Raw genomic sequence first — 22,415 nt, forward strand, 5'->3', positions numbered from 1 at the left:
GCAAGAACATCCTCTAAACCCTAGGTGGATGTTTAACACAGAGCAGATGTACCGGAGCTACGTGAATCACAAAACCATGAGTTAAGCTAAATATGCAATAATGTGTTGCACATTTGGGATTTTCAAGTCTCAAAGTCGCTGTGTAAGGCAGCTCCACCAAAAGAAACCCCAGATACCGCTACTGCAGCCCCAGTGCTGGTCAGCAGAGCAGAGTGACAGCCCTGTGACTGCTGAGGGCTGGGACGATCCCAAACCAGGATGTGATGCCTGATCCTCCGCTGCCTCCTGGGGTTACCTCGGGTGAGCCCCACGTCACCTCCCTGCTGCAGCTCAGCTCAGCTCAGCTCAGCTCAGCTCAGATTGCCACAGGTCTGCAGCCACACCGGGGCTCTCCAAAGGGCAGGGAGAGCAGAGCCGCGGGGAGCGGAGCGGCCAGACCGGGCTCGTCCCCGGAGAGAGGGAACGTCCCTCTGCAAAAGGGAAACATCCTTCTGCTAGAGGAGAACATCCTTCTGCAAGAGGAGAACATCCTTCTGCAGCGTGCCAGAGTGCCGGGGCGGGACGGGGCCGGGCATCCCAGCGCATCCACCGCCTCCCATCACTTCCCACTGCTTCCCATTGCTTCCCCTCGCATCCATCGCATTGATCTCATCGCCTCCCATAGCTTCCCATCGCATCCCATCGCATCGCATCACTTCGCGCCCCGTCCATCGCACCCACCGCCTCCCATCTCCTCCCATCGCACCCACCGCCTTCCATCTCCTCCCATAGCATCCACCGCCTCCTACCGCTTCCCATCCGATCCCACCGCTTCCCACCCCGTCCATCGCATCTATCCCATCGCATCCTCCGCCTCCCCCGCCCGTCCCGTCCCGTCCGTGCCCGCCGTGCCCTGCCCAGCCCCGGGGCAGGAGGGGCGGCTCCGCCCGGTCCCGCTGCCCGAGCCGCCGCAGCCGCTCCCCGCTCTGCTCCTGGCTCCGGTGAGTGAACAGCGGCGGGGACAGGGAGGGGGGAGCCGGGCCGAGGGGAAGCGGGAGGGGCTGGAGGGGTTGGAGGGATTGGAGGGGTTGGGGATTGGAGGCACTGGAGGCTGGGGGAGCGCGGGCGGCTCCTCGGAGCTCGCCCGTCCCGGCTGAGGCTGCGGCGGTACCGGAGCGCAGCGAGAGGAGCAGGGAGGGAGGGGAAAGCCAACAGGAGCAGCAGCACTCACCAGCAAACACACTGCGCTCCCATAGCTCTCTCTCAGCATAAACTGGGAGCCCTTGGCAGGTTTTGGCTGCTCCTTTGCCGGCGCATCCCAGCCCAGAGCAGCAGAGAAAGGGGTCTCCCGTAGGGGCAAACCAAGCTGAAGAAAAATCCCAAAAGTGCATCAATAGCCTGCAGGAAGCTCAGGCAGCTTCCCTCCCCGGAGGACACTTGTCCAAGCTGCAGATCCAGCGGCTCCAAAAGTTCCAGGCTTGCCTCCTGCCCCCGGAGCAGAGAAGAGGCGCTGCGGGTCAGACCAGCAAGGGGCAGAGCACGGAGGGGATGTTCAGATAGAAAAGGAAAGGAAGGGAAGGGAAACAGATGGATAAAGTCCAGATTCTCCATTGTACTTGGTGGCCACACTTGAATTAAGATGATTCACGGGAGTTCCTGTTTGCCCGGAAAATATTTATGTTTTTGTTTCAAGCATCTTTCTGGTGAGGGAGGGGAAGGGTACATGGCTGGGAAAAACAGGCAGGGAGGGGTCGGTTCCTCGTTGTAAGGGAGAACGGTGGCTTGGCTGAGGAAAGAGGAAGAACTTAAATCTCCACCCCCTTCTGAAAACAATTGAGGAAAAATCATAAATGCATTATTTTCATACAGGTCTTGTCTCAAGTACAAGTCCAGCACTTGCTGAGGGGCTTGACCCCATAGCAGGGACATAACCTGCCCTAAAGCTTATCCCATTCTTCCTGCAGCCTTCCCAGGCTTCCCCTCACAGACAGGAATGATGGAGAGGAATGGCAAATCTTGAATAAGATGTTTTTAAAGTTTTTACTTGCAAGGCATCAGGCACTCTCGCTGTAAGAGACCCTGTGTCCCTTTGCTATTAGCTTAATCAAACAAAAAACATTAAAACTGCCTGGGGAAAAAAAAAAAAAAAAGGAGCTTGTTTAAGTCAGATGCATATTTCTAGAATGGAAAACCTTTGTATTTTCAATGAGTTATTGCTAAAATATGAAGGAACTCATTGAATGACTATAGTAAGTTCACCAGATGATTGGAGAGACTGTAAATAGGGGTTCCAATAGAGATGAAAGGGAAAAAAAAGAAAAAAAGTGATGTAAAATAGATCTTTCAGTAAAAGGGTTTACTTTTATTCCTAGTACAAAGAGACAGTGACTCCTCACTGAATCCCACTAGGATTTTTAAATCTAGGCATTTCTGTGATGGTTTTCATACAGTTCCAAGGCACCAAAAGTTCACTTCAGCTGAATCCAAGTAAATCCCCAAAGTGTTTTCATAGTGATCAACCTCACCATTGAAAGAACTCCCAATCTTATTCACATACATTGTCACTTTTGTGAATAGAGATTTCCCAAGCCATTTCCAAAGAACCAGATCTCAATGTTTGAATGACAAGGTGAGTCACATTTTTGAAAGTTAATTGTATTTCAGATGCAGAGGGATTAAACCCACCAAGTTTTACAGGTGTCAGGAGTTGGAGTCACTAGTAGCACAAGGTGAAGTCCAAAAAAATTTTTTTGCTGTTCTTGTAGAAAAGATGTCCTGTTAGGCTGAGTTGGGATAACAGGTTCCAAACCCAGAATAGAAAGGCACCACTGCAGCTGCTCAGCTCTGAAGCTGAAGCTCCCACACTCCTGGGAAATTCCCCTTTGTTTATACAGGACTTTACAGCTCATGGGTTTCTTTACTGCATCAAAGGACTCTTCTTCCCTTACAGAAGTGATTTCACAGGTCTGGCACCTGTAGCAAATTCTCCTTTTTACAGTAAAGGAGTAAATACAGCACAGAAGCACCTAAGGAAAAAATACATTTAAATACTGTTTTGCTAAGAGATCACATTGATGACCAATTAGTTGATATTGATAATGTTTAGACTAGCAGGGAAAATTAATACCATATCTGGAAGCTCTGGGATTCTAGTCAAGAACACGATTTTTCTCCAATCTCTTAGCCAAAAAAAAAAAAAATCCATATTTGGGAAATGCTATCACAAGAACAAGATTGGATGTTTTCATGGAAAAACTGACATTTAAAAAACTTGAACTAGAAAATGGAGTTGCTGGAAGAGGAGTTTCATGGAAGTCTGAGCTTACATTTGGAAGGCCAAAGCATCCTTTGGAATGTGTTTTCTGTTAGCTCTTTTTAATATTCGTAGAATACAGGCCAAGTGTTAAAGAGAGTTGTTAAAAAAATGCCAGCCAGAGTCAAAAAAGTCTGTATCTATCTCCTGATAATTTCAGGTTAAGGCTGAAACTTCAAAATAATAAATTTACTTAGCAAAAAAAAGGAAGTAAATAGTGGTGTGTAGAATATTGTTTAATTAAGTCGCTGGTTATGCTGCTTGAAGGATACTGAAGCTACACTTCCAAACTGTCCTGGCTGGACTCAGACATTATCATTTGAGTGGGAATAACAGGCAGGTTTACAAGTTTTTTCATTTACTTTTAATCAAAATATTCCTTGAATATTGGCAGGAGTTGCAGAGGGATTGTCCCTCTACAGAGAAATACATAAATGAGTTTTTGAGAGGGAAATTAATCAAACTTTTAGCACGTTGATACTTTCAACAACTCAAGAATAATTTAGGGGAAAAAATCACTAGAAATAAAAATGTCTCTTAATTACCACAGAGTGGGTAATGGCCATCTGAATTTAAATCTCACTTTCTGCCTTAAGTTTAGTCTAATAAACAAGACTTTTGCTCTTTGTAGCTGTAATTTCTTAAAAATCTATCAGCCAGATGTGCCAGTTTCTAGAAACTTACTCCCACTCAGTCAGGGCTTAATAGACTGCACCTGCACTAATGAGGCACTGAGGCATCCACTTAGCATGTCCCAGTAGATTCGTGTTCCTTGGAAATGTAATACAATAACAAATCATGATTGCTGAGCCTCCCTGTAGAAAAAGCTCTTCACAGACAGCAAAACTTAAAGAGGCATTTCACGGTGAGGCCACGGTTTAGAATTTCCACAAAGCACTTCAAGGTTTTGGGCTGGTTTTTTTTTTTTAAAGTCTGTTCTGTCTTGGTGAACTTTGTTTCGGTGTAATTAAACTGTGCAAACATTAAACCCCATTTATTCATTATTATTACTTTCCTCTACTGGCAGCTGAATTAGAGATAAGGAATTACATCAGTAGCTCCTGAAGAAAGGGCACATTAACTTTCTTTGGAGCAGGACTACCCCGATCAATTTTGCAAATTGCTTCCTAAATGCTGCCCTATCCAACCACAGCAGTGCTCAGGAGAAGGTTTGGGAAGCAGTGAACACCATTTACTGTATCCTGCTGGTTTATTCACAGAACCCCACAATTGTTAGGGTTGGGAGGAGCTCTAGAGATCATCCAATCCAAGCCCAAATGCAGTTCATATATTCCATATGCAACCAAGGAGAGCTGTCTAACCAGGCAGCTTCCTCTGCTGCTATTTTTTTCAGTTGAAGACTCAACAAAGTTGCTTTCTCTCCTTTTATTTTACCATATATTTAAAGGGAAATACATGGGGGTGAAAATCACTCGTTCCAGGTTCTTACATCAGCTTGAGGAGGTGGAAAGACAAACTGGGATGTAACCACTTTTCAGACACTCTGGTTTAACATCCATGGAGTCATTTCTGTCCTTGCCATCCATGGAGTAATTTCTGTCCTTGACACCCACGGAGTAATTTCTGTCCCTGTTCTCAGGAGATGCTCAAGGGCTCTGGGACCTGTGAGCAGCTGCCACAGAGGAATTGTCCTGGCAGAGCCTGAAGGAATCTGGGATCACAGCACTCCCCAGGGTGCTCTTGTCTCCTCTGCCTATGGATGCTGCTGGCCCCAAGGACACAGCTCCTCTCCCAACACCCAGCTGTGAGTAAAGCCCAGGCAAGAAGGAATTTGACCTCTCATAAGGAAGCATAAATCATTTGAGCTTAAACCCTGATTACTGGAATAAAAAGAATAAAGTTAAATGAAGTATTGCATCATTGAATTTCAATAAGAAATCCCGATTATTGAACCACCTGTTGCAATGTATTGCTCTGGCCATGTTTAGAGTTATGAGGGAAGTACATCCTCAATGTTAGTTGTGTAAATACTGTGAGCAAATATATTTACAGTCTCAATTTTCTTTCCTTATTGCTTTAAGAGATTTACCAGAACATAAATTCTGCCAAGCTATGAAATGGCACCAAATGTGCCTCACAGACATTTTTCACCAATGGACTAGAGACAGAATTTGGTTAATTGATACTTTGCTCCAAGATATAGAATACTCCGTTCTGCACTGTGGATCAATACATGAAGTTAGCACTTGGGAAGCAGAAGATGCTTATTGATCCTGAAAAATCCTATTATTTTGCATTTGATCTCAAATAGGCCTGGCATCTTTAAATGTTTGAAATCTGTGTGAGCCTAAAGTGTGTAGGAAGAGATTACTCATTACCTCTAATTTGAATGACTGCTTACTGACTGCCAACTGCTGGATTCTCAAACTGTCAGATGGAGGTTGTAAATAAGCACTGGCTTGTTTAAATTATTTAGTACAAAATATGTTAATACTGCTTTTTGCTACCATATTTTAAATTAGTTTGCCAATATGGAGTTTATGTTATGGTTCATGATCAGATGTTTACTGATATATAATGAATTACAACTGTGAGGAATTAAATTTCTTCTTCAGATTCTGGGGTCAGAAATAGATGAAGCTCTATGAAAACTGTTTGGGATTGGTTAGTGGGGTTTCATAAAACACAAACTACCTGTATGTAAAATGTTGTAATAATTTGTCATTTAGGAAAGCCCTAAAAGGAACAGTGGTAAGACAAGGCACAGCTTAGCTTTATTATCTTATTACTACAGTGACTATGGTTTGATTTTTTTTTCTTTTCTCTAGTTCTGGAAATAAAAATCCCCAGAAGACCCAACACATTTTCATCCAGGAGTGCAAACCATGACTGAACATCCAAGGCCTGGACGTGCTCTGCGATTCTCACTCTGTCCAGGAAAAAGATGTCCAACAACACAACAGAGGCCTCCAGCAACGCTCCCGCAGCTGTGCTGGGCCTGCTCCTGGGAAGCATTTCCCTGATCACCATTGTCATGAACATTTTAGTGCTCTGTGCTGTGAAAACAGAGAAGAAGCTGCAGACTGTGGGTAACTTATACATCGTGAGCCTGTCCATCGCGGATCTGATTGTGGGGGCGGCCGTGATGCCCCTGCACATCGTGGACCTGCTGAGCCCCGAGTGGCCCCTGGGGCTGGCAGCCTGTTTGTTCTGGCTCTCCATGGATTACGTGGCCAGCACGGCCTCCATTTTCAACCTCTTCATCCTGTGCATGGACCGCTACCGCTCGGTGCAGCAGCCGCTCAAGTACCTCAAGTACCGCACCAAAATGAGAGCCTCGCTGCTGATCCTGGCCGTGTGGCTGCTCTCCTTCACCTGGGTCGTGCCCATCCTGGGCTGGCACGTCTTTGCCAACAATGGCACGAGGGAGGTGGCGGCAGACAAGTGTGAGACGGAGTTTTTCCACGTCACCTGGTTTAAAGTGCTGACGGCCATTTTCAACTTCTACCTGCCCTCCCTGCTCATGCTGTGGTTCTACTTCAAGATCTTCAGAGCTGTTCGAAAACACTGCCAGCACCGAGAGCTCTCCAATGGATCTTACTGGTCTGCCGTGGAAAAAAACCTGCATCAGACCAAGACCAAGGATGAGAAAAATATTTGCCTCCAGAAGCAAATCTTAGGTGAGAACAGCCCTGGCACAGACAAGCAAAGCTCCCCAGAGCCCCAAGGAATGGAGGCAAAGCTCCGTTTCAGCCATCCTGACAAGGCTTCCGAGGCACTGAGTAACGGGAAGGTCCCGAACTGGAACTGTTTGTCTCTCAGCACAGCCAAGCCTGAGCCTGGCTTGGAGGAAGCAGGGAAGAAGGGGGTATGTGCCTCGAGAAAAGCTGGGAACAAGGAGCAGCCTGACAGCCAGGACAGTGACTCCAGCGTGGCCTCGGAGCACACGTTCACTGAGGTGATGCCCCGCGCAGAGCCCAGCCCCACAGAAGCCCGCTGCCCTCAGGGAAGGACGGAGCGCAGGGACTCCAGGGGCCTGACACTGCTGAGGAAAACCTGGCACACCCTGCACAGCCATCCCAGGAGCACCCTCCGGCATGGCAACAGGGAGAAGAAGGCAGCCAAGCAGCTGGGGGTGATCATGGCAGCCTTCATGCTCTGCTGGATCCCCTACTTCGTGCTGTTCATGGTGGTGACGTTCCACGACCATCAACGGCTCTCACAACTGCACAGGGTCACCATATGGCTGGGCTACATCAACTCCACCTTAAATCCATTCCTCTATCCTCTCTGCAACCACAATTTCAAGACGACTTTTAAAAAGATCCTTCACATTCATTGATGCTGGCCTGGGGTTCTGGAGCTCAAGTGAAGCTCAGGAGTTGAACCAAACAAAATGTTCCAGTTTCACAGGATGGGTACAGTAAAAGACTTTGGCAAACTGCAATTCATAAAGAAGTGTTAGTGAAAGTGGGAAACGTGCATTTGGTAGTTTTAATGCATTTCAAGAGCAACTTCAGATCAAGAATCTGAAAAACTCAAGGTCAATATATGAACTGTTACACTGTTGTCAACTTTTACCACTTAGATCACCACTTCCATCACAGAAATGGAGATACAAATATATGTTCTCAGTAATTATAAATTATTCAACCACAGAAAAGGAAAAAAACACAATTCTGTGATTGGCCAAAAATATTTTTTACTTTCAGTTTACTCCATTAAAGATTGCTTGTGAAGTGAGATTTGCAAGTGGAGGTACTTTGCACAGTCAAAGAAAGAACTTCCAAATATTTAAAAAAATTTCCTTATTTATTTATAGCTTCCTCCAAATCACAAACTTTTCATCAAATGTCAAGTTTTAGTGTGTATCCTACTGTATCTCTTTGATCTCATGCTTATATTAACTGTACATTAACTTTGCTGGAAAAAAAGTAGACTTTTTATGTCCCAAAAGAGTTTCCATGCTCAATATACTGTCACCATCTGCTCCAGAAGGGTGTGATGCTGTTTCCAGACTCTCAGAATATAGTTAATTATACATTAAATATGTTTACCTTTTCTACCCTTTATATTTAATTGTAGTTCATAAATCTTGCTGTCAAATATTTCAGGAGAAAAACACAGTAATAGAATACTCACTGCTGGAAAAGAGACCAAGAAGATGTTGAAGTGCAGCTGAAAGCTGAGCTGGCTTTGATGTTACAAAGAAAAAAAATAAAGTTCTCTCATTCCTTTTGTTGTGCTGATGAATTTGCCACATCCTGAACACTTTCTTCATTGCATTTAAAGGATTCAATAGTAAATGAAGCTGCATTTTAATAAATCTGGGAAATGTGCTAAAGGAATAAACTTAAATTCAGTCTATTTCAGAGTATTATGCAATGTCCAGAGATTAACTGACTTTGGTTTCAAGTTGCACGCAGGAAAAACTGAAGGAAAACTTAAATCTAAGAGAAATAAGGCAAAATGCAGGGAGAAAACATAAAACCAACAAAATTCAGACAACTTTTTCACTGCAGGAGGAACACCTGCCCAAGTAGTAAAATGCACCTTTTGGAGTAGAGAACAGAAGCTTTGAAACACATGCTCTAATCCCTGGCTTTTCACAAACAACTGCTGAGGTTCACAGCCATTAAATTGTTTTTTTCTATTCTGATTTGCAACAGCAATTCTGGCCAAAATGGATGGTAATTTAGAGCATCCCTGAGGAAATAAAAGCCACAGTTATTAGTGCTGAAAAACACATTTACCCAAGGGCTGCTGGGAGTTATCAAGAAATCTGTCCTGTTGATCATGAAAATTGCCTTTTCTGACCTTAAGATGTACTAATACATGACAAAACCTCAGCAAGATCATTGAAAATTGGTCTAAAAATGGCGGTGACTATAACAACAGAAACCTTTGGTAAAATAAGGAACATTCAAACAGATAACGCAGGAAAATAAAGCTGTCTGGTTTTTTGTTTTTTTTTTAATTTCAAGTAATTTTATCTGTGATCTCTGTATAACTGTGTTAACAGTAAAGATGGGATTTGTGATAGCCACATCTTCTCGCTATTAGATTACAATAAAATAGGGAAATAGGATCATTTAAATAGGCAGTACCCAAGAAGATTTCTCAGTTTATGTCACTGAGCAGGCAGTTCCAGGGGCTCTGGATGTGAGGGAAGCAGAGGAAAGCCAGTTACGGTAAGAAATGGAGAAGCTTCCCACCAACGAGGGGCCAAGGCTCAAGAGAGTATTTCAGGCGTGGTTTCCTGCAAAATATTTCCAGTTCACAACAAGGTCAGAGGACACGGAGCTTCCAGAGAACATAACGAGTCTGGGGATTTCTCGGAGATGTGCAGGGATGAAGGTGTGGTGGGAGTGGAGCTGGTTTTGCAGGCACAAAAATTCCAGAATTGCTCTGGGAATTCCCCGGGCCGGTGGGGACATCTGCTGGGACAGGAGCGAATCCCGGGATGCTGCAGGCAGCCACGGCAGCAGCAATGTTCATCGCGCTTTTCCCCAGGTTCTCAGGACAGGAGAGGAAACATGAGTGCAGGCGCACATTTTGGCTTTTCGTCACCATTTACAATAACTGCACCGCATTTTCTGAGGGCTCTGCTGCGTGCCGGGGAAGCTGGAGCAGGACACGGGACCGGACACAGGGCTCACAGCGCTGCGGACACGGGCCCGCGCGAGCCGCGGCTGCGCCGGCCTGGCCCGAGGTGAGGGATGCTACCGAGGGCACCGCTGGATCCCACCGGGACCGGCACCGGGACTATGATGGAGACCGCGATCGGGATGGGGACCAGCACCGGCCTCGCCCACACACCGCACCTCGTGACGTCATCACCCAGCGCCGCTCCTCCCGTCATGTGCGCGCGGCTGGGTGACGTCACCGGTGTGCGCCGGCCGGCGATGCGGGAAGTGCGGAGCGAGCGGCGCAGCCGGTGAGGGGGAGCGGGGATGGAGCGGGCGGGTTCTGCTGGCCCCGGGCACCGCCACAGCCCCGGCACTGCCCCTGCCACCGCCCCTGCCACCGCCCCTGCCACCGCCCCTGCCACCGCCCCTGCCACCGCCCCTGCCACCGCCCCTGCCACCGCCCCTGCCGGGTCGCAGCACCGGCACCGTCCCTGCACTGCCCCTTGCGCCCCTCGCGATCGATGTGTCCGGGCTTCAGCCGGTCCCCGGGGCTGCAGCCACGCGTGGATGAGGCGGAGGCTGCCCCCGCTGTGCGGGGTCGCTGTGTGGGACTGGTCCCGGTCCCAGTCCCGTATAGGTCCCGTGTTGCTGTGCGGGGCCGGTCCCATGTCAGTGTCCATGTTCGGTGCCGTGTCCCGGTGCTCGGTGCCGTGTCCCTGTGCTCGGGGCCGTGTCCCCGTGCCCCACGGTGACTCCCGGCTGTCTCCGCTGCAGGGCTCCCTTCAGCAGCGCTCCGCTCCCCAGCCATGGCCGCTGCGGGCGGGGATCCCGGCCGGGCCGCGCTCTCCAAGCTGCAGTTCGCTCCCTTCAGCAGCGCCCTGGATGCGGGGTTCTGGCACGAGCTGACCCAGAGGAAACTCAACGAGTACCGGCTGGATGAGACCCCCAAAGTCATCAAGGGCTACTACTACAATGGTAGGTACAAACTCTCTTTTTCTGGGTCAGGTTTCTCCTGGCACTCCTCTAAGCCTCTGACATATTTCAGATGTTTTGCTGAAACGCTAGAAGGCATGGCTGGAAATTTTGAATGCTGTAAATTACAGCAACAAAGGGAAGTAACCTCAGTATTTCAGTTTAAATGGAGCTTTGTTGGTGCTTTTTTTGTCCAGGTGATCCTTTGGGTTTGCCAGCTCGATTGACACTGGAATTCAGTGCCTTTGATATGTAAGTACAGGCTGTGGTTTACCTTCATTTGGGTGTGAAGACACTTGATATATTAGTTAGAAAAACTCTTCATGAGAATAAATAACATTTTAATGAACTTTATAACAGTGAAGAGACTGCTTTGAGTCATAAAAAATGAACTTTTGGTTGAGTTTAAAATATTCTGCATTCTCAGATTTACTCACTTTCTGCCTGTTTGTTTATATAAAATGCCTTTTCCCCCCATTTCCTTGGCTTTTGGCATTAGGGAGGCTTTTTTAGTAATTTGACTCCTTCCCTTACAGCTTTCATGAGGATTTCAGATAGTTTTTTCAGTCCCTGGTTGTTACACTGTAATCTCTTCCAAAGTGTTTCTCTGTTACGACGGGGAAAATATCAGGTTTTTAGAACAGTGTTAAAGGAGGCAATGAAATCAATCAGATCTCCAAACTAAGAGAATATTGTAGAGTTTTTACCTCATTTGTCTCAAAAATAAAATGATTTTTGCAAAAAGCAGCTTCTCTAGCTGATGATGTTGCAAACTACAGAAGCTGCTCAATCTTTTGTCTGGTTTGGACTTCCTTTGGGATATGTTTTAAACATCAAATTTGAACTAACTTTTTATGTGAGTACAACACTGACATCTAAGTTCAGCCTAAGTTAGTTTTTCTCAGTGCAAATGCCATTTGGTATGGCTAGCTTCTATTTGATCAGAATTTAAAAGCTCCAGTCCCTGATTCAGTGTCACTCTGCCTGGAGCAAACCAGATGCCAGATATATCTTTGAAGCCATGATGGAGATAAGTGTTTGCACTGGTTATTATTCCATCAGCCCATGTTCATAAGATGTTTTCATTAGAGATGGTGTTAATTTTTTTGCCTCATCATTTGATGATTTAAGTTTACACCACAGGATGGATACTGCAGATGATGACTTTGTTAATGCCCGGAGTTTTACTCCTTTTTTCAGGAATGCTTCCATACCAGCACGTTGCTGTCCTGCTTTTGGAACATTGTATAACACCAACACTTTTGAGACTTTCAAGTCCTGTGATAAGAAAGCACTTCTGGACAAGGAAGCAAATGAGGTAAGATTTAAAATCAAATCACTGAGTGTTTCCAGTTCTTTTCTACAGCTTGAAGTGCTTTACACTCTGCCCCAAATTTGGAGATGCTCCAGTCCTGAGCAGCCTCAGGATTTAGCTTATTCTGGAAGGAAGAATTTGGTGTTGGTTTTTTACTGTCTACAAGAGAGTAGAACCTAATTTAATTAATGTTAACTAATTGTACTTGGAGAGAATTTTAAGCTCTGCAGTGCTCTTGGAGCTGCCAGGGACTTGAGTTCTGTAGAGCACATTTTTAAAATTTGTCTTCGTACCCAAAACCAAGCAGTGCCTGATTTAAATCCCAGATTTAAATCTGAACCTTATCTGTGAAATTTATCTGTGTGACAGAGAGGTGGGGAAGCTCCACAGTAGCAGGAAGCCTGAGATAAAGCAAAAGAAAGATGGGTTGGAGGGGCTGGTCTGCCTGCACTGTCACCAGTTAATTTAATGTCACGACCTGGGGAGAGGTGAAAGTCAAATTTAAGATGCTTTACTTTCAGCAGTCCTTGATTCCTTTAATTAATTGCCTTGAGTAACAAAGTTTTCATGCACATCTTCACTCCAAACTAGGAATTTTTTGCATTCCTGTGGCCTTGTAATTCCCTGTTGTCTGACCTTTAAAATGCTTTTAACACAAGTAACAATGGAAAATTCAGTTAGAAAAGATCACAGTAAATGTTTATTTGCATACTTTGAAGGTAACTGGAAGAATTACAGATTTTAGCAGCTTGTTCTCATGTTCTCTTGGTGTTTCTCTGCCCTTTTTCTTCCTTCTTGTCCCCTCAATCCATGGCAGATCTGGGAATCCATCAAAACTGGAACTGCTCTGGAGAACCCAATGCTCTTGAACAGGTTCCTGCTGTTGACATTTGCAGTGAGTACAGATAATTTGTGTCTCCTACTTGTAGTGGAAGCAGCAAAGTAATTTCTTTTTAGGAGTATTAATATATTTTGCATTAATAATAATGCTGCATTCATGTATGTTTATGCTACTTTCTACAGATATATAAGATTACCTGATGGCCTTACAGATATCAGTAAAAATAGAAACTGAAAATTTTACTAAATGCTCCAACTAATGAAACCAGAAGGATTGTACACATATTGTCTGTTTAAATCTTACATTAAAACATATACAGAGGATGGAAGTATTTTGGTACTTCTATGTATTTTTTAATGTAGTATATCTCTTCATTATGTAATTTTACAATTTTTTTCCCCTAGGATTTAAAAAAGTATCATTTCTATTACTGGTTTTGCTACCCTGCTCTCTGCTTCCCTGATGGAATTCATGTAACTCAGAAACCTGTTTGTCTTGGGGACAGGTTCTCACTAAATCAGGTATTCAAAATCCTAAATATTGTGAATTCTGCAATGGTGAGAACTTCTGTGAGCTTTAAAACCCAATATTATTTGTTACCACAAACTGAATTAATTGGAGACTCTTAATTTCTTTCAAAATCTTTGCTTTTTAAAATTTCCATGTTTTTTTTGTTTGCCTTTTGTTCCATGATTGTTTAAATTGTCTCAGTTTAAATGCAGATATGGCAAGCAATTATTGAAGATGTGATTATGCTAAGCTATATATCAGATATTTTTTGAACTATATGTGTTAAACTGTATATAAAAATTAGAATTCATGTGTAGTTATGTATATAGCTTTGGTTTTGAAACTCATTTTAAAAAAAACCCTTCATAAAAGGCCATCCCCTGATTGAGCCAGCTCATTAAAATTACAAAATTAACATTAAAATGCATGATTAGACAAGAAAAATAAGTTAATTTTTTAGGAGAAAAGTCAAACAATTTTTAGTTTCTTTCATATTACAGTGCAAAATTGTTGAAACTGATGGTTCAGTTGTCTTCTCACCTCCAGATTGAAGCCCTGCAGAAAGCCTATGATGACCTCTGCCAGGAGGAGGGGGTGACAGCCCTGCCTTATTTTTTAATCAAGTATCATGATAATTCTGTCATGGTATCCCTGCTGAAAAGGTGGGATGGCTTCTTTCAAGACCAAGGAGGAAAGGTAATGGGAATTTTACGTCATTTTGTAGAATTAAATGTTTAATCTGTGAATGGTTTGAAGCTCTAATACTGAGCTGGGCCCAGTGGTTGTGTCTTGAGGGTGGCTATAAAGTGATTTTTATGCTGTTTTCCATTTGATTTGTTCTTTTGCTGGCCTGTGCCCTTTCACTTTTTGGTCATCCCAAAATCAATGCAGAATTTTGAGTTGAGAGCAAGGCTTCAGTTGCTGGGCTTCTCTCATAATTGTGTTTTTAAAGTAATGGAAGTGCATTTATTGCAGTGAACATCCAGTGTCCCTAAAAAAGCTCAAAGCTGTGGCAAAAGCTTGAGGAAAACCTGGTGTGACCATGGATTAAATATTTATAAATATGCTAAATGTCTCTGTAGGCCTGTCCTGTCCAGAATTTTTATTTAAAAATGCCAAATAATGGCTGTGGATAGATGACTTCTGATGTAGAACAATTTGATTTGCAGGTGACAGTTGGAGTTTATGATCCCTGCAATTTATCCCAGTATCCAGGATGGCCACTGAGAAACTTCCTGATCCTGGCAGCCCACAAATGGTATCTATTTTATTCTTTCCCTCAAAGATTATTTATTGGTTGATACTAAATGAGATGTTTTTCTCCCCATGGCATTTCACTCATATCACCCACCTGAGATTTTGCTTTTCCCCTTGACATTACCCACCTGGAGTGATTCTGATTTTGTGCATTATTCTGTTTCTTACTCCTTTCAGTCATACATTCCTGTTAATCCTAATCCTCACATGGATGCATGCACCTGGAAATGCCAGCTTTGCACCCTGCTGTGTCAAATCTTGTTTAAAGTACCTGTGAATTTATTTATATAATTAATTAGTGTCAAGTAATAGCAGACTTACATTTTAAAAATCAGATATTTTTAGGTTTTCTTCTTGTACCCATTGAATTAACAAATAAATTGTGGTTGCTGTAACAAAACTGGAATTAAGTTGCACTTCCATAGTTTTGAGTGTTACATTTACACAGCCTTGGGGTTCAAAGGGGTTTAGGCACTAAAATTCTCATTTTATGTTTGGGGATTGGAGTCATAAAGAGAAAAAATTACATATATTGAGAACTCAGAGGATCTTAGTGCCACAGCAAAGTCCCACTGTGCCACCTGATGTGTGCTCTGGTGCTTTTCTGCTTTTTATTCCTCTAAATCTGCAGTTTGTGCAGTGCTGCATAAATGCAAGGACAGGCTGACAGTGGCATTGCTTTGGAGCTGTTTCACACCAAAGCAGTCATCTTCTTCCACTTGAGGAATTCTCTCTTTGTATACCTGATAAAGACAAGTGTGCAGTACCAGGACAAAAAGCCTCATTCAGAACCTGCACAGGACTGAATCTGTGTGACATGGGGGTTAAAACAAGTCCCTTTTCTGTTAAAGAAGTTGCATGTCTGTCTCTATTTATCTTTTATTTTAATGGCAGGGGCAGTGTTCTGCAGAGGGTTGAAGTGCTCTGCTTCAGAGACAGGACCATGCAAGGGGTCAGAGATATCACACACAGCATCATCTTTGAAATCAAACTGCCAGAGACACCTCTGAGCCCAGGTAATCCATTAAAAACATTTTCCCCTTTTTATTTTCCTTCTTAATCACTGCTGACATGGCAAAATAAATTACTACTATGAAATCATTACTTATGCTAAGTTATTTCAAATGGATTTTAAACTGTTTGAATTTCTGTTAAATATCTCTAAAGGAAATGGTTGCTTTTTCAACAGAGAAAGAAGAGGGAATATTCTCTCAAGTTTTTCCTCCCATAATTGTGTTTCTAATTGAAAACCAAGAAAAGTCCTGCTGGTGTCATAGAAAATACAATAAAACAGCAATTAGCCCCATTTTTTCCTTGTTGAATTTCTATACAGTCCCTCAGGTAGGAAAAAAGTGATAGTGAATTTATAGCATGCAAACTTTCTGGAGAATTTCTTAAAATGATAAAAACCTGCCCCAGAGTGGAAGTGTTCCTTTAATCCCAGAGTGACACATCCAGCTGTATTTTAAAGCAATAGACTTGAAGTGCTAAAACAATCTCAGATTTAATTTCTGGGTACAGGACAGTATCACAAAATCTCTCTACCTCAGACAAAAAGTTCTGAATGCTTCACATGTCAATTTTTCAAATTATGTAATTGCATGTAATTAAAATATGTAATTCTCCACTGAATTCGCAGATGGAGTCTAGGGACCATGAAATGATGACTGAAATAGGAAAAATGTACTGAATTATGAATTTACTGAGCTCCACATTAAAGAACTGAGCAGGAGTGATGCCAGCTCTGTGCTGGGTTTGAGGCTGAACAGGCAAAAGCAGCACAGAGGACACCTGAGAGCAAAGAAATTCTCCAGGAACTTTCAACTGATTTAAACAGCACAATTTGTATAGCAGGTTAAAATACAAGTTATTTACTGGCAGATTTAAGATCATTTTTTTCCAACAGGATTAAGTCCAACAAACGACTTTTTTTCTGTGATATTAAGGTTTTCATTCTTTTTTTTTCTTGCTTTGTTTGTTTTTGTTTGTTTGTTTTGATTTTGTTTGTTTGTTTGGGTTTTTTTAAATGTTTCAAACAGATTGTCCAAAAGCTGTTGGATGGGAGAAAAACCAAAAGGGAGGCATGGGGCCAAGGATGGTGAATCTCAGTGAGTGCATGGATCCAAAAAGGTTTGTCTTTTATCTTTTAAATTCCCATTGTTTTCTTTACCTGAGTTTAATCCATAGCAAGTTGAAATGTCAATTAGGTGAGAATATGCAGGAAAACAGACACTGGATTTTGTCTGGACCTCCCTTCTGGAGGTAGGGACATTTACAGAGCAGTGCACTGCCTGCAGCAGAAATGTTGGCAATTTTGGACTCTGGTTGAAAATTCTGAATGCATTTATTTAAAACTGAGTGAAGTGTTGGTCAAAGTGTTAGGGGCTTGTGGTAATTTCATTGAACTCTATAACCTGCAGGGTGTTGTGAAAAGGAGCATGAGGGAAAGTTCATCCTTTGGGATTTGTCAGAGTGGGACAGGAAAGAGCTCAGGAAATGTGACCTTAATGATTTTTATCACTGTGTCCGTAATGTTTGGGGCATGGGTTGAAAAGAATGGGGATACAGAGTGTTTGCATCTGTGTCCTTGCCTTGGAAAAACTTCCTGGTCTGAACTTCAGGTTCACATTTTGCCCATCAAGCAAAACCATTTTTGTCAAGCATTTGTGGAAATTCTCAGTGTCTTCATGGATATTCAATAAAGTTCAACTCAGAATTCTTAATTCTTTAGGTAACTTGACCTTCTTTAATTGTGTAAATTCTGTAAGTGCTTCCCACAGAAGTGTTGTTAAAATGCCAGCCTTGACAATTGCTGTTTAAATCCTTGTTGGACAAATAATTTACTGAATGCTGAAAAGATTTTATTTATGAAGTGTGAGGGAATGAAGCTTGCAGGAATCCGAGAGATGTGGTGGCCTGGCTTGGTGAGAATTTTAACACCCTGTGTTCTGTTGGGTATAAAAATCTGCCCCTTGGTTGAAGACAATTTTCTGCCTTATTTTCTTTCTCAAACTTCTACAAAAAACTGCCCACGTGCTCCAAGTGGAATATTTCATATTAAGGGCAGGCATAACTGGATACAGGAGACCAGGTAGTTTAAAAAAGAAACAAAAATTATGGACGAATTATCTTATGCTCAGCTTAACAGGAATCTTGGCTCAGGCACCATTTTTATTTTCATGCTTGCATCAATTGTATTACTAAAATTTTAGTTTTGGATTGTTACTTTTTCAAAAGCCCTTGTCTGTTTGTTTTTCATATTACCCATGTGTTTTACTGCTGAATTGTTTCTCTCCTTTAAAAAAACTTTCCAAATTAAGTCATTCATGTGAAATATCAGTAATTCCTTTGTTGGAGAAGCACAGGAGGGTTCAGAAGATGTTGTTATTTATTCCATGACACAGGTTAGCAGAATCATCCGTGGATCTGAATTTGAAGTTGATGTGCTGGAGGTTGGTCCCTACTCTGGATTTGGACAAGATTGTGACTGCCAAGTGTCTGCTGCTGGGAGCTGGCACCCTGGGCTGCAGTGTTGCAAGGACTTTGATGGTAAATCCTTCATCTTACAAATAATCTCCTGTTTCTCATAAATTCTGTATTTCTTTATTTTTTTTGTCCAGCTGCCATGACACATCAGAGGGAAATTGCATTCTCTGCAGCAAAATGCACAGAATGCATGCCAGTTATATTATAGATTGCAGGGAAGAGGTGAGATCTGAAGCTAATGGAAGTAAATAACTGAAGTCCTGCTAATATGAGATAATAAGAGAACCTTGGCAGAATATTTTGAATTTATATTAAAAAAGAGATTATGAAACTATAAGCTGTGAAGATATAAAGACCAAATTCCCAGTGAAGCACTTGAAGTAACTGTGCTGCTAACTCCTTTCAGGGATGCTCACCAGATTCCACTGAATTCAGCAGGCTTTGAGGGATTTCTGTTAAATGTTATATTTGGACCAACCAAATTTTCCATTCCCTTATTTCAGTTGCTTCAAATAATTCCAAAAGCTTTTGTAGCTTAAAAAAGTGGGCAAAACTCAACGTTGAGTGCATGGCATTCCTGAAAAAGATTTTCCAAGGCTGTTGTAATTATCTTTATTAAATTTTGCTCTCCTTTAGGGCTGGGGGGTGAGGAAAATCACTTTTGTGGACAATGCAAAGATCTCCTACTCCAACCCCGTGCGGCAGCCGCTCTACGAGTTCGAGGATTGCCTGAGTGGGGGCAAGCCCAAGGCTCTGGCAGCAGCAGACAGGCTGCAGAAAATCTTCCCAGGAGTGGTAAGATCATTATTTCCATGTTACTATCACTGGGGGGTGAAAAAGTGACTTTAAATTGCTATTGCAACTTCTAGTAGTTAAATGTTACAAACATGACCTAGGTGTTCTGGTGGTTACTGAAATATTTTACTTCAAATCTTTGCTCCTGGTAATTATTGAGGTAACTATTTGTAGTAATGAAATATAATTAAGGTTCATGAGGTCATCTTGTAGTTTATTGATAGTGAAGTGAAATTCTTTCCTGTCTAGGATGTCCTAAGGAGCTTTGAGTAATGCCAGGTCAGCCATATTAATTGTCTATTCTGGGAGCAGGTCTTGTATTTTTGAGATTTCCTGTTCTGTTTTAGACCTCAAATTTGCAATCTTCTCTAATTTAATTTTCTACATTAGAAGATAATAGCTTAGTTTTTAACTTCCAGCAAAGGGAACAATTAGTTCCCCATTTTTAATGTCATTCTAATATTTTGAGATGGTAGCTAAATATTTTGGATAATTTGGGTGCATTTTAGAAGTTCCTGAGATTTTGGAATTCTGTGGAACCAGCAAGGTCTTTCTTTGGGGATATATCCAATGTGCCCTTTGAACTCTTTTTGCCGTTGGTTGGCTGCCAAAGTGCACCTCAGCCACTTTGACTGGTGACTGCTGTCTTTTTTTTTTTTTTTTTTTTTTTTGTTGAAGCTGCCAGACTTGTCTGTATTACTACAGCTACAATGCCTGGATTGAGCTTTTTTTGGAATTCTGGTAGGATCGCAGTATTTCCAAACAACATTGACTATTTTTTGCTGCAGCTAGTGTCCAGCTTATTTATTTTAATTTATTCAACAAAAATCGCCCTCCTAAGTCACCAGCAGTGTCAATTGAGCTGATCTAATCAATCAGCACTTTGCAACGGGGCTTGATGAGTTATCCATGAATATTCAGGCACAGCATGGATTAACCTTTGTATTCCTACCACAAGCTTTTGGAGGAGATAATGACTCTGAAATTAAAATCTGCCCCAGTAATTTCCTGATGTCTGTGGTGATGGTACAGAGGGAGAAAAAAAGGTATATCCTTTGGTATGGTTAATGCAGATATTACCCACAGTCACTTCTCCAAGCTGCTAAGTGGGCCTGGTTCTTTTTATCCTCAGGGATATTTATGTATGTTCAGCCTTCTGGTAATTTGGCTCACCTTGAATTGTGCTGGTAATTAATTGGTCTGTGCAAAAATACATTCCACCAACCTTCCCTTCCTCTCTTCCCATGGAATTTTATGCTTGGTTCATCCAGTTTTTACATTTTGGTTTTGAATTTTCCCTGCAGTGCCAAGCAGGGAGGCTTTGGCAAGGCTTGTTCTTCTGTAACATAAATGTGGGATCCATCCTTCCCTTCCAGCAGATGGCTGGCAGATTGTGCTGACACATTTCCAAAGGAGTGAATTAATTGTTTGCATTGTACATGCATTGTGTAGATGCTTATTTGGCTCAATATTGGCTCTCAGTGTGTCCTGCCCAAGCAAGAGCTGGAAGAGGGAAATGTTTCTGCCACAGGAACAAACTCCTCCAGCATCTGCACAGCTCTGCAGTGACAAATCTCAGAAGTGCTTTTTGCTGTCTCAGGTTCTCACAAGGCTGGGGAATTACAGAAATATCATCCAAGGCTGTTCTTCTCCTCAGGAGCTGAAAATAAAGAGCAGAGTGTGTGATACTGCACATCTGACTGTGCCCAAGTCAGTATTTAACAGCAGAAATACAAACTGCAGCCTCTTAAAATTGTGTGGGAAGGGGCTGGAAAGAGAATCCAGGACACAAGTTTTAATCACAGGTCATAATCATATGTAAATGTGGCTGCTTGGCTTTGGGGTGATGTTTGTAACCCCTGGAATCAGGAGCAGTTCCACTCTGTTCATGTAGTGACTTCCTAGGCCTGCTAAGACTTTCTGGGTCTGTTCTCCATAAATACAGCCTGAGAAACTCCAGCACTGTGCTTTAGTGCACTGCCATACAGAGAAGTGCAAGGAGCAGAGCTGCCATTCTGACAAACAGGAATTGAATGTGTACTCTGATTTTTATTGAATTTTACACCCATCAGTCACAAGGTTACCTTCTGAACTCATGGTTTTCTGTCTGCCTCCCTCTAGAGCTCTGAAGGTTACAACATGAGCATCCCCATGCCAGGCCACCCAGTGAATTTTTCTGAGGTGACAATGGCCCAGGCTCAGAAGGATGTGGCCAAGCTTGAGGAGCTCATTGATGGCCACGATGTTGTGTTCCTGCTCATGGACACCAGGGAGAGTCGCTGGCTGCCTGCTGTCATTGCAGCCAGCAAGAGGAAGGTACTGCACAATCCATTTCTGTCCTCTCATTCTTCCTTTATTTCAAATGCATTTCTGCCCTGAACAATGGACTTCTAGTTCTTTATAGCTCAAATGAGCTTCTGTTTGCCAGTGGAGAGGTCAGTGTCCCTTTAGTGAAGGCTTCATTGAATTCCAGCTTCAAGGGTGTGTGCAACTTGGTAACTTCATCAGTTCTTCCTTAAGCCTCCTGGCCTTTCTGCAGCTTGCACCTGCAGTGGTCTTTCAGCAGTATTTTAACTGTTTGAAACCAGCACAGAAATGACAAAAAGAGCAAGTTTGGAAAGCTGGGTGTTGAACTGGGAATTGCCAAGGCTAGCTTGCTCTTCCATGTGGTATGATGGTTGGGAATTTTCAGCAATATATGAAGTTCTATGTGCATATTTCATATGAATCCTGTCTGGTTTAATCAGGATAGAATGGTTTTATTATCTCCAAAATTTCTCTCCCATGTTTTCTTATTCAGCAATGCCCCTCTACATTTTTCTTGCAGCATTCAAATACTTTTGGGAATAAATGTTGTAACTTTTTTGTGACATTTCTCTGTTACTCAGTGGTGTAGTGTGTCTGCATCACAGTTGGTTGATTTGATACCATCACTTTGATCTGAGGAGATGGAATTCTGTTGCTGAGAAAACACAGCAGGGCAATCTCAAGGTGTCCAAACAAATGCTCCGTATTTTATGTTGGTAAACACTCAGTGAGAGCTCTGCTTCAAATGTAATTTTGTGTACACCTGCAGATCTCTAGTACTGCACAGTTTGGTCCCAAAGGTCTCAAAAAGGCACAGAGAAAATAAGACCATGATGAGTCATGATTTGTGTAAAATGCACAAAACCAGGTCTGTGGGTAGCAGTGAGAGTTGTTCTCCCCACTTCATCATTCAAGTGCTGTGATGATCTTTGCCATTCCTGCAGTCCTTCCCCAAAACAGCACCTCAGACAAAGCAGCCCTCAAATGCTAAATCCTCATGTCAGATGTCAAAAGCTCTGTTCCTGCTGAGCACTGGAACTCGTTAGTTTG

At 42.9% G+C, this 22,415-nt stretch overlaps 2 protein-coding genes across 3 annotated transcripts in view; both read left to right on the forward strand.

Annotated features, from left to right (window-relative positions):
* The first annotated feature begins 880 nt into the window (after positions 1–880).
* HRH1 (histamine receptor H1) lies at positions 881–8,492 on the forward strand. The gene is made up of 3 exons (XM_033072006.1): positions 881–980; positions 4,893–5,057; positions 6,082–8,492. Exon 3 carries the CDS (start codon positions 6,198–6,200, stop codon positions 7,593–7,595), a length of 1,398 nt encoding a protein of 465 aa, XP_032927897.1. The 5' UTR covers positions 881–980; positions 4,893–5,057; positions 6,082–6,197; the 3' UTR covers positions 7,596–8,492.
* Positions 8,493–10,142: 1,650 nt separating this feature from the next.
* The window catches only part of ATG7 (autophagy related 7), a 79,348-nt gene continuing 67,075 nt past the window's right edge, over positions 10,143–22,415 (forward strand). Inside the window, exons 1-13 of one of the 2 annotated variants that reach the window (XM_033071427.1) lie at positions 10,143–10,190; positions 10,657–10,857; positions 11,052–11,106; positions 12,055–12,172; positions 12,987–13,064; positions 13,415–13,531; positions 14,067–14,216; positions 14,690–14,778; positions 15,672–15,793; positions 16,817–16,907; positions 18,182–18,326; positions 18,900–19,058; positions 21,180–21,374. In XM_033071427.1, coding sequence (XP_032927318.1) covers positions 10,689–10,857; positions 11,052–11,106; positions 12,055–12,172; positions 12,987–13,064; positions 13,415–13,531; positions 14,067–14,216; positions 14,690–14,778; positions 15,672–15,793; positions 16,817–16,907; positions 18,182–18,326; positions 18,900–19,058; positions 21,180–21,374 — 1,488 coding nt within the window. In that variant the 5' untranslated portion in view covers positions 10,143–10,190; positions 10,657–10,688. Of the gene's footprint in view, positions 10,191–10,656; positions 10,858–11,051; positions 11,107–12,054; positions 12,173–12,986; positions 13,065–13,414; positions 13,532–14,066; positions 14,217–14,689; positions 14,779–15,667; positions 15,794–16,816; positions 16,908–18,181; positions 18,327–18,899; positions 19,059–21,179; positions 21,375–22,415 lie in introns of those variants that run through there. The other variant, XM_033071428.1, reaches the window with a different exon arrangement.

Source organism: Catharus ustulatus, chromosome 13 (assembly GCF_009819885.2).
Source record: "Catharus ustulatus isolate bCatUst1 chromosome 13, bCatUst1.pri.v2, whole genome shotgun sequence".
NCBI classification, from domain to species: domain Eukaryota; kingdom Metazoa; phylum Chordata; class Aves; order Passeriformes; family Turdidae; genus Catharus; species Catharus ustulatus.

Bases quoted from the DNA above. Each gene is read 5' to 3' on its own strand.
- HRH1 (XM_033072006.1), top strand. From the start codon at position 6,198: ATGTCCAACAACACAACAGAGGCCTCCAGCAACGCTCCCGCAGCTGTG.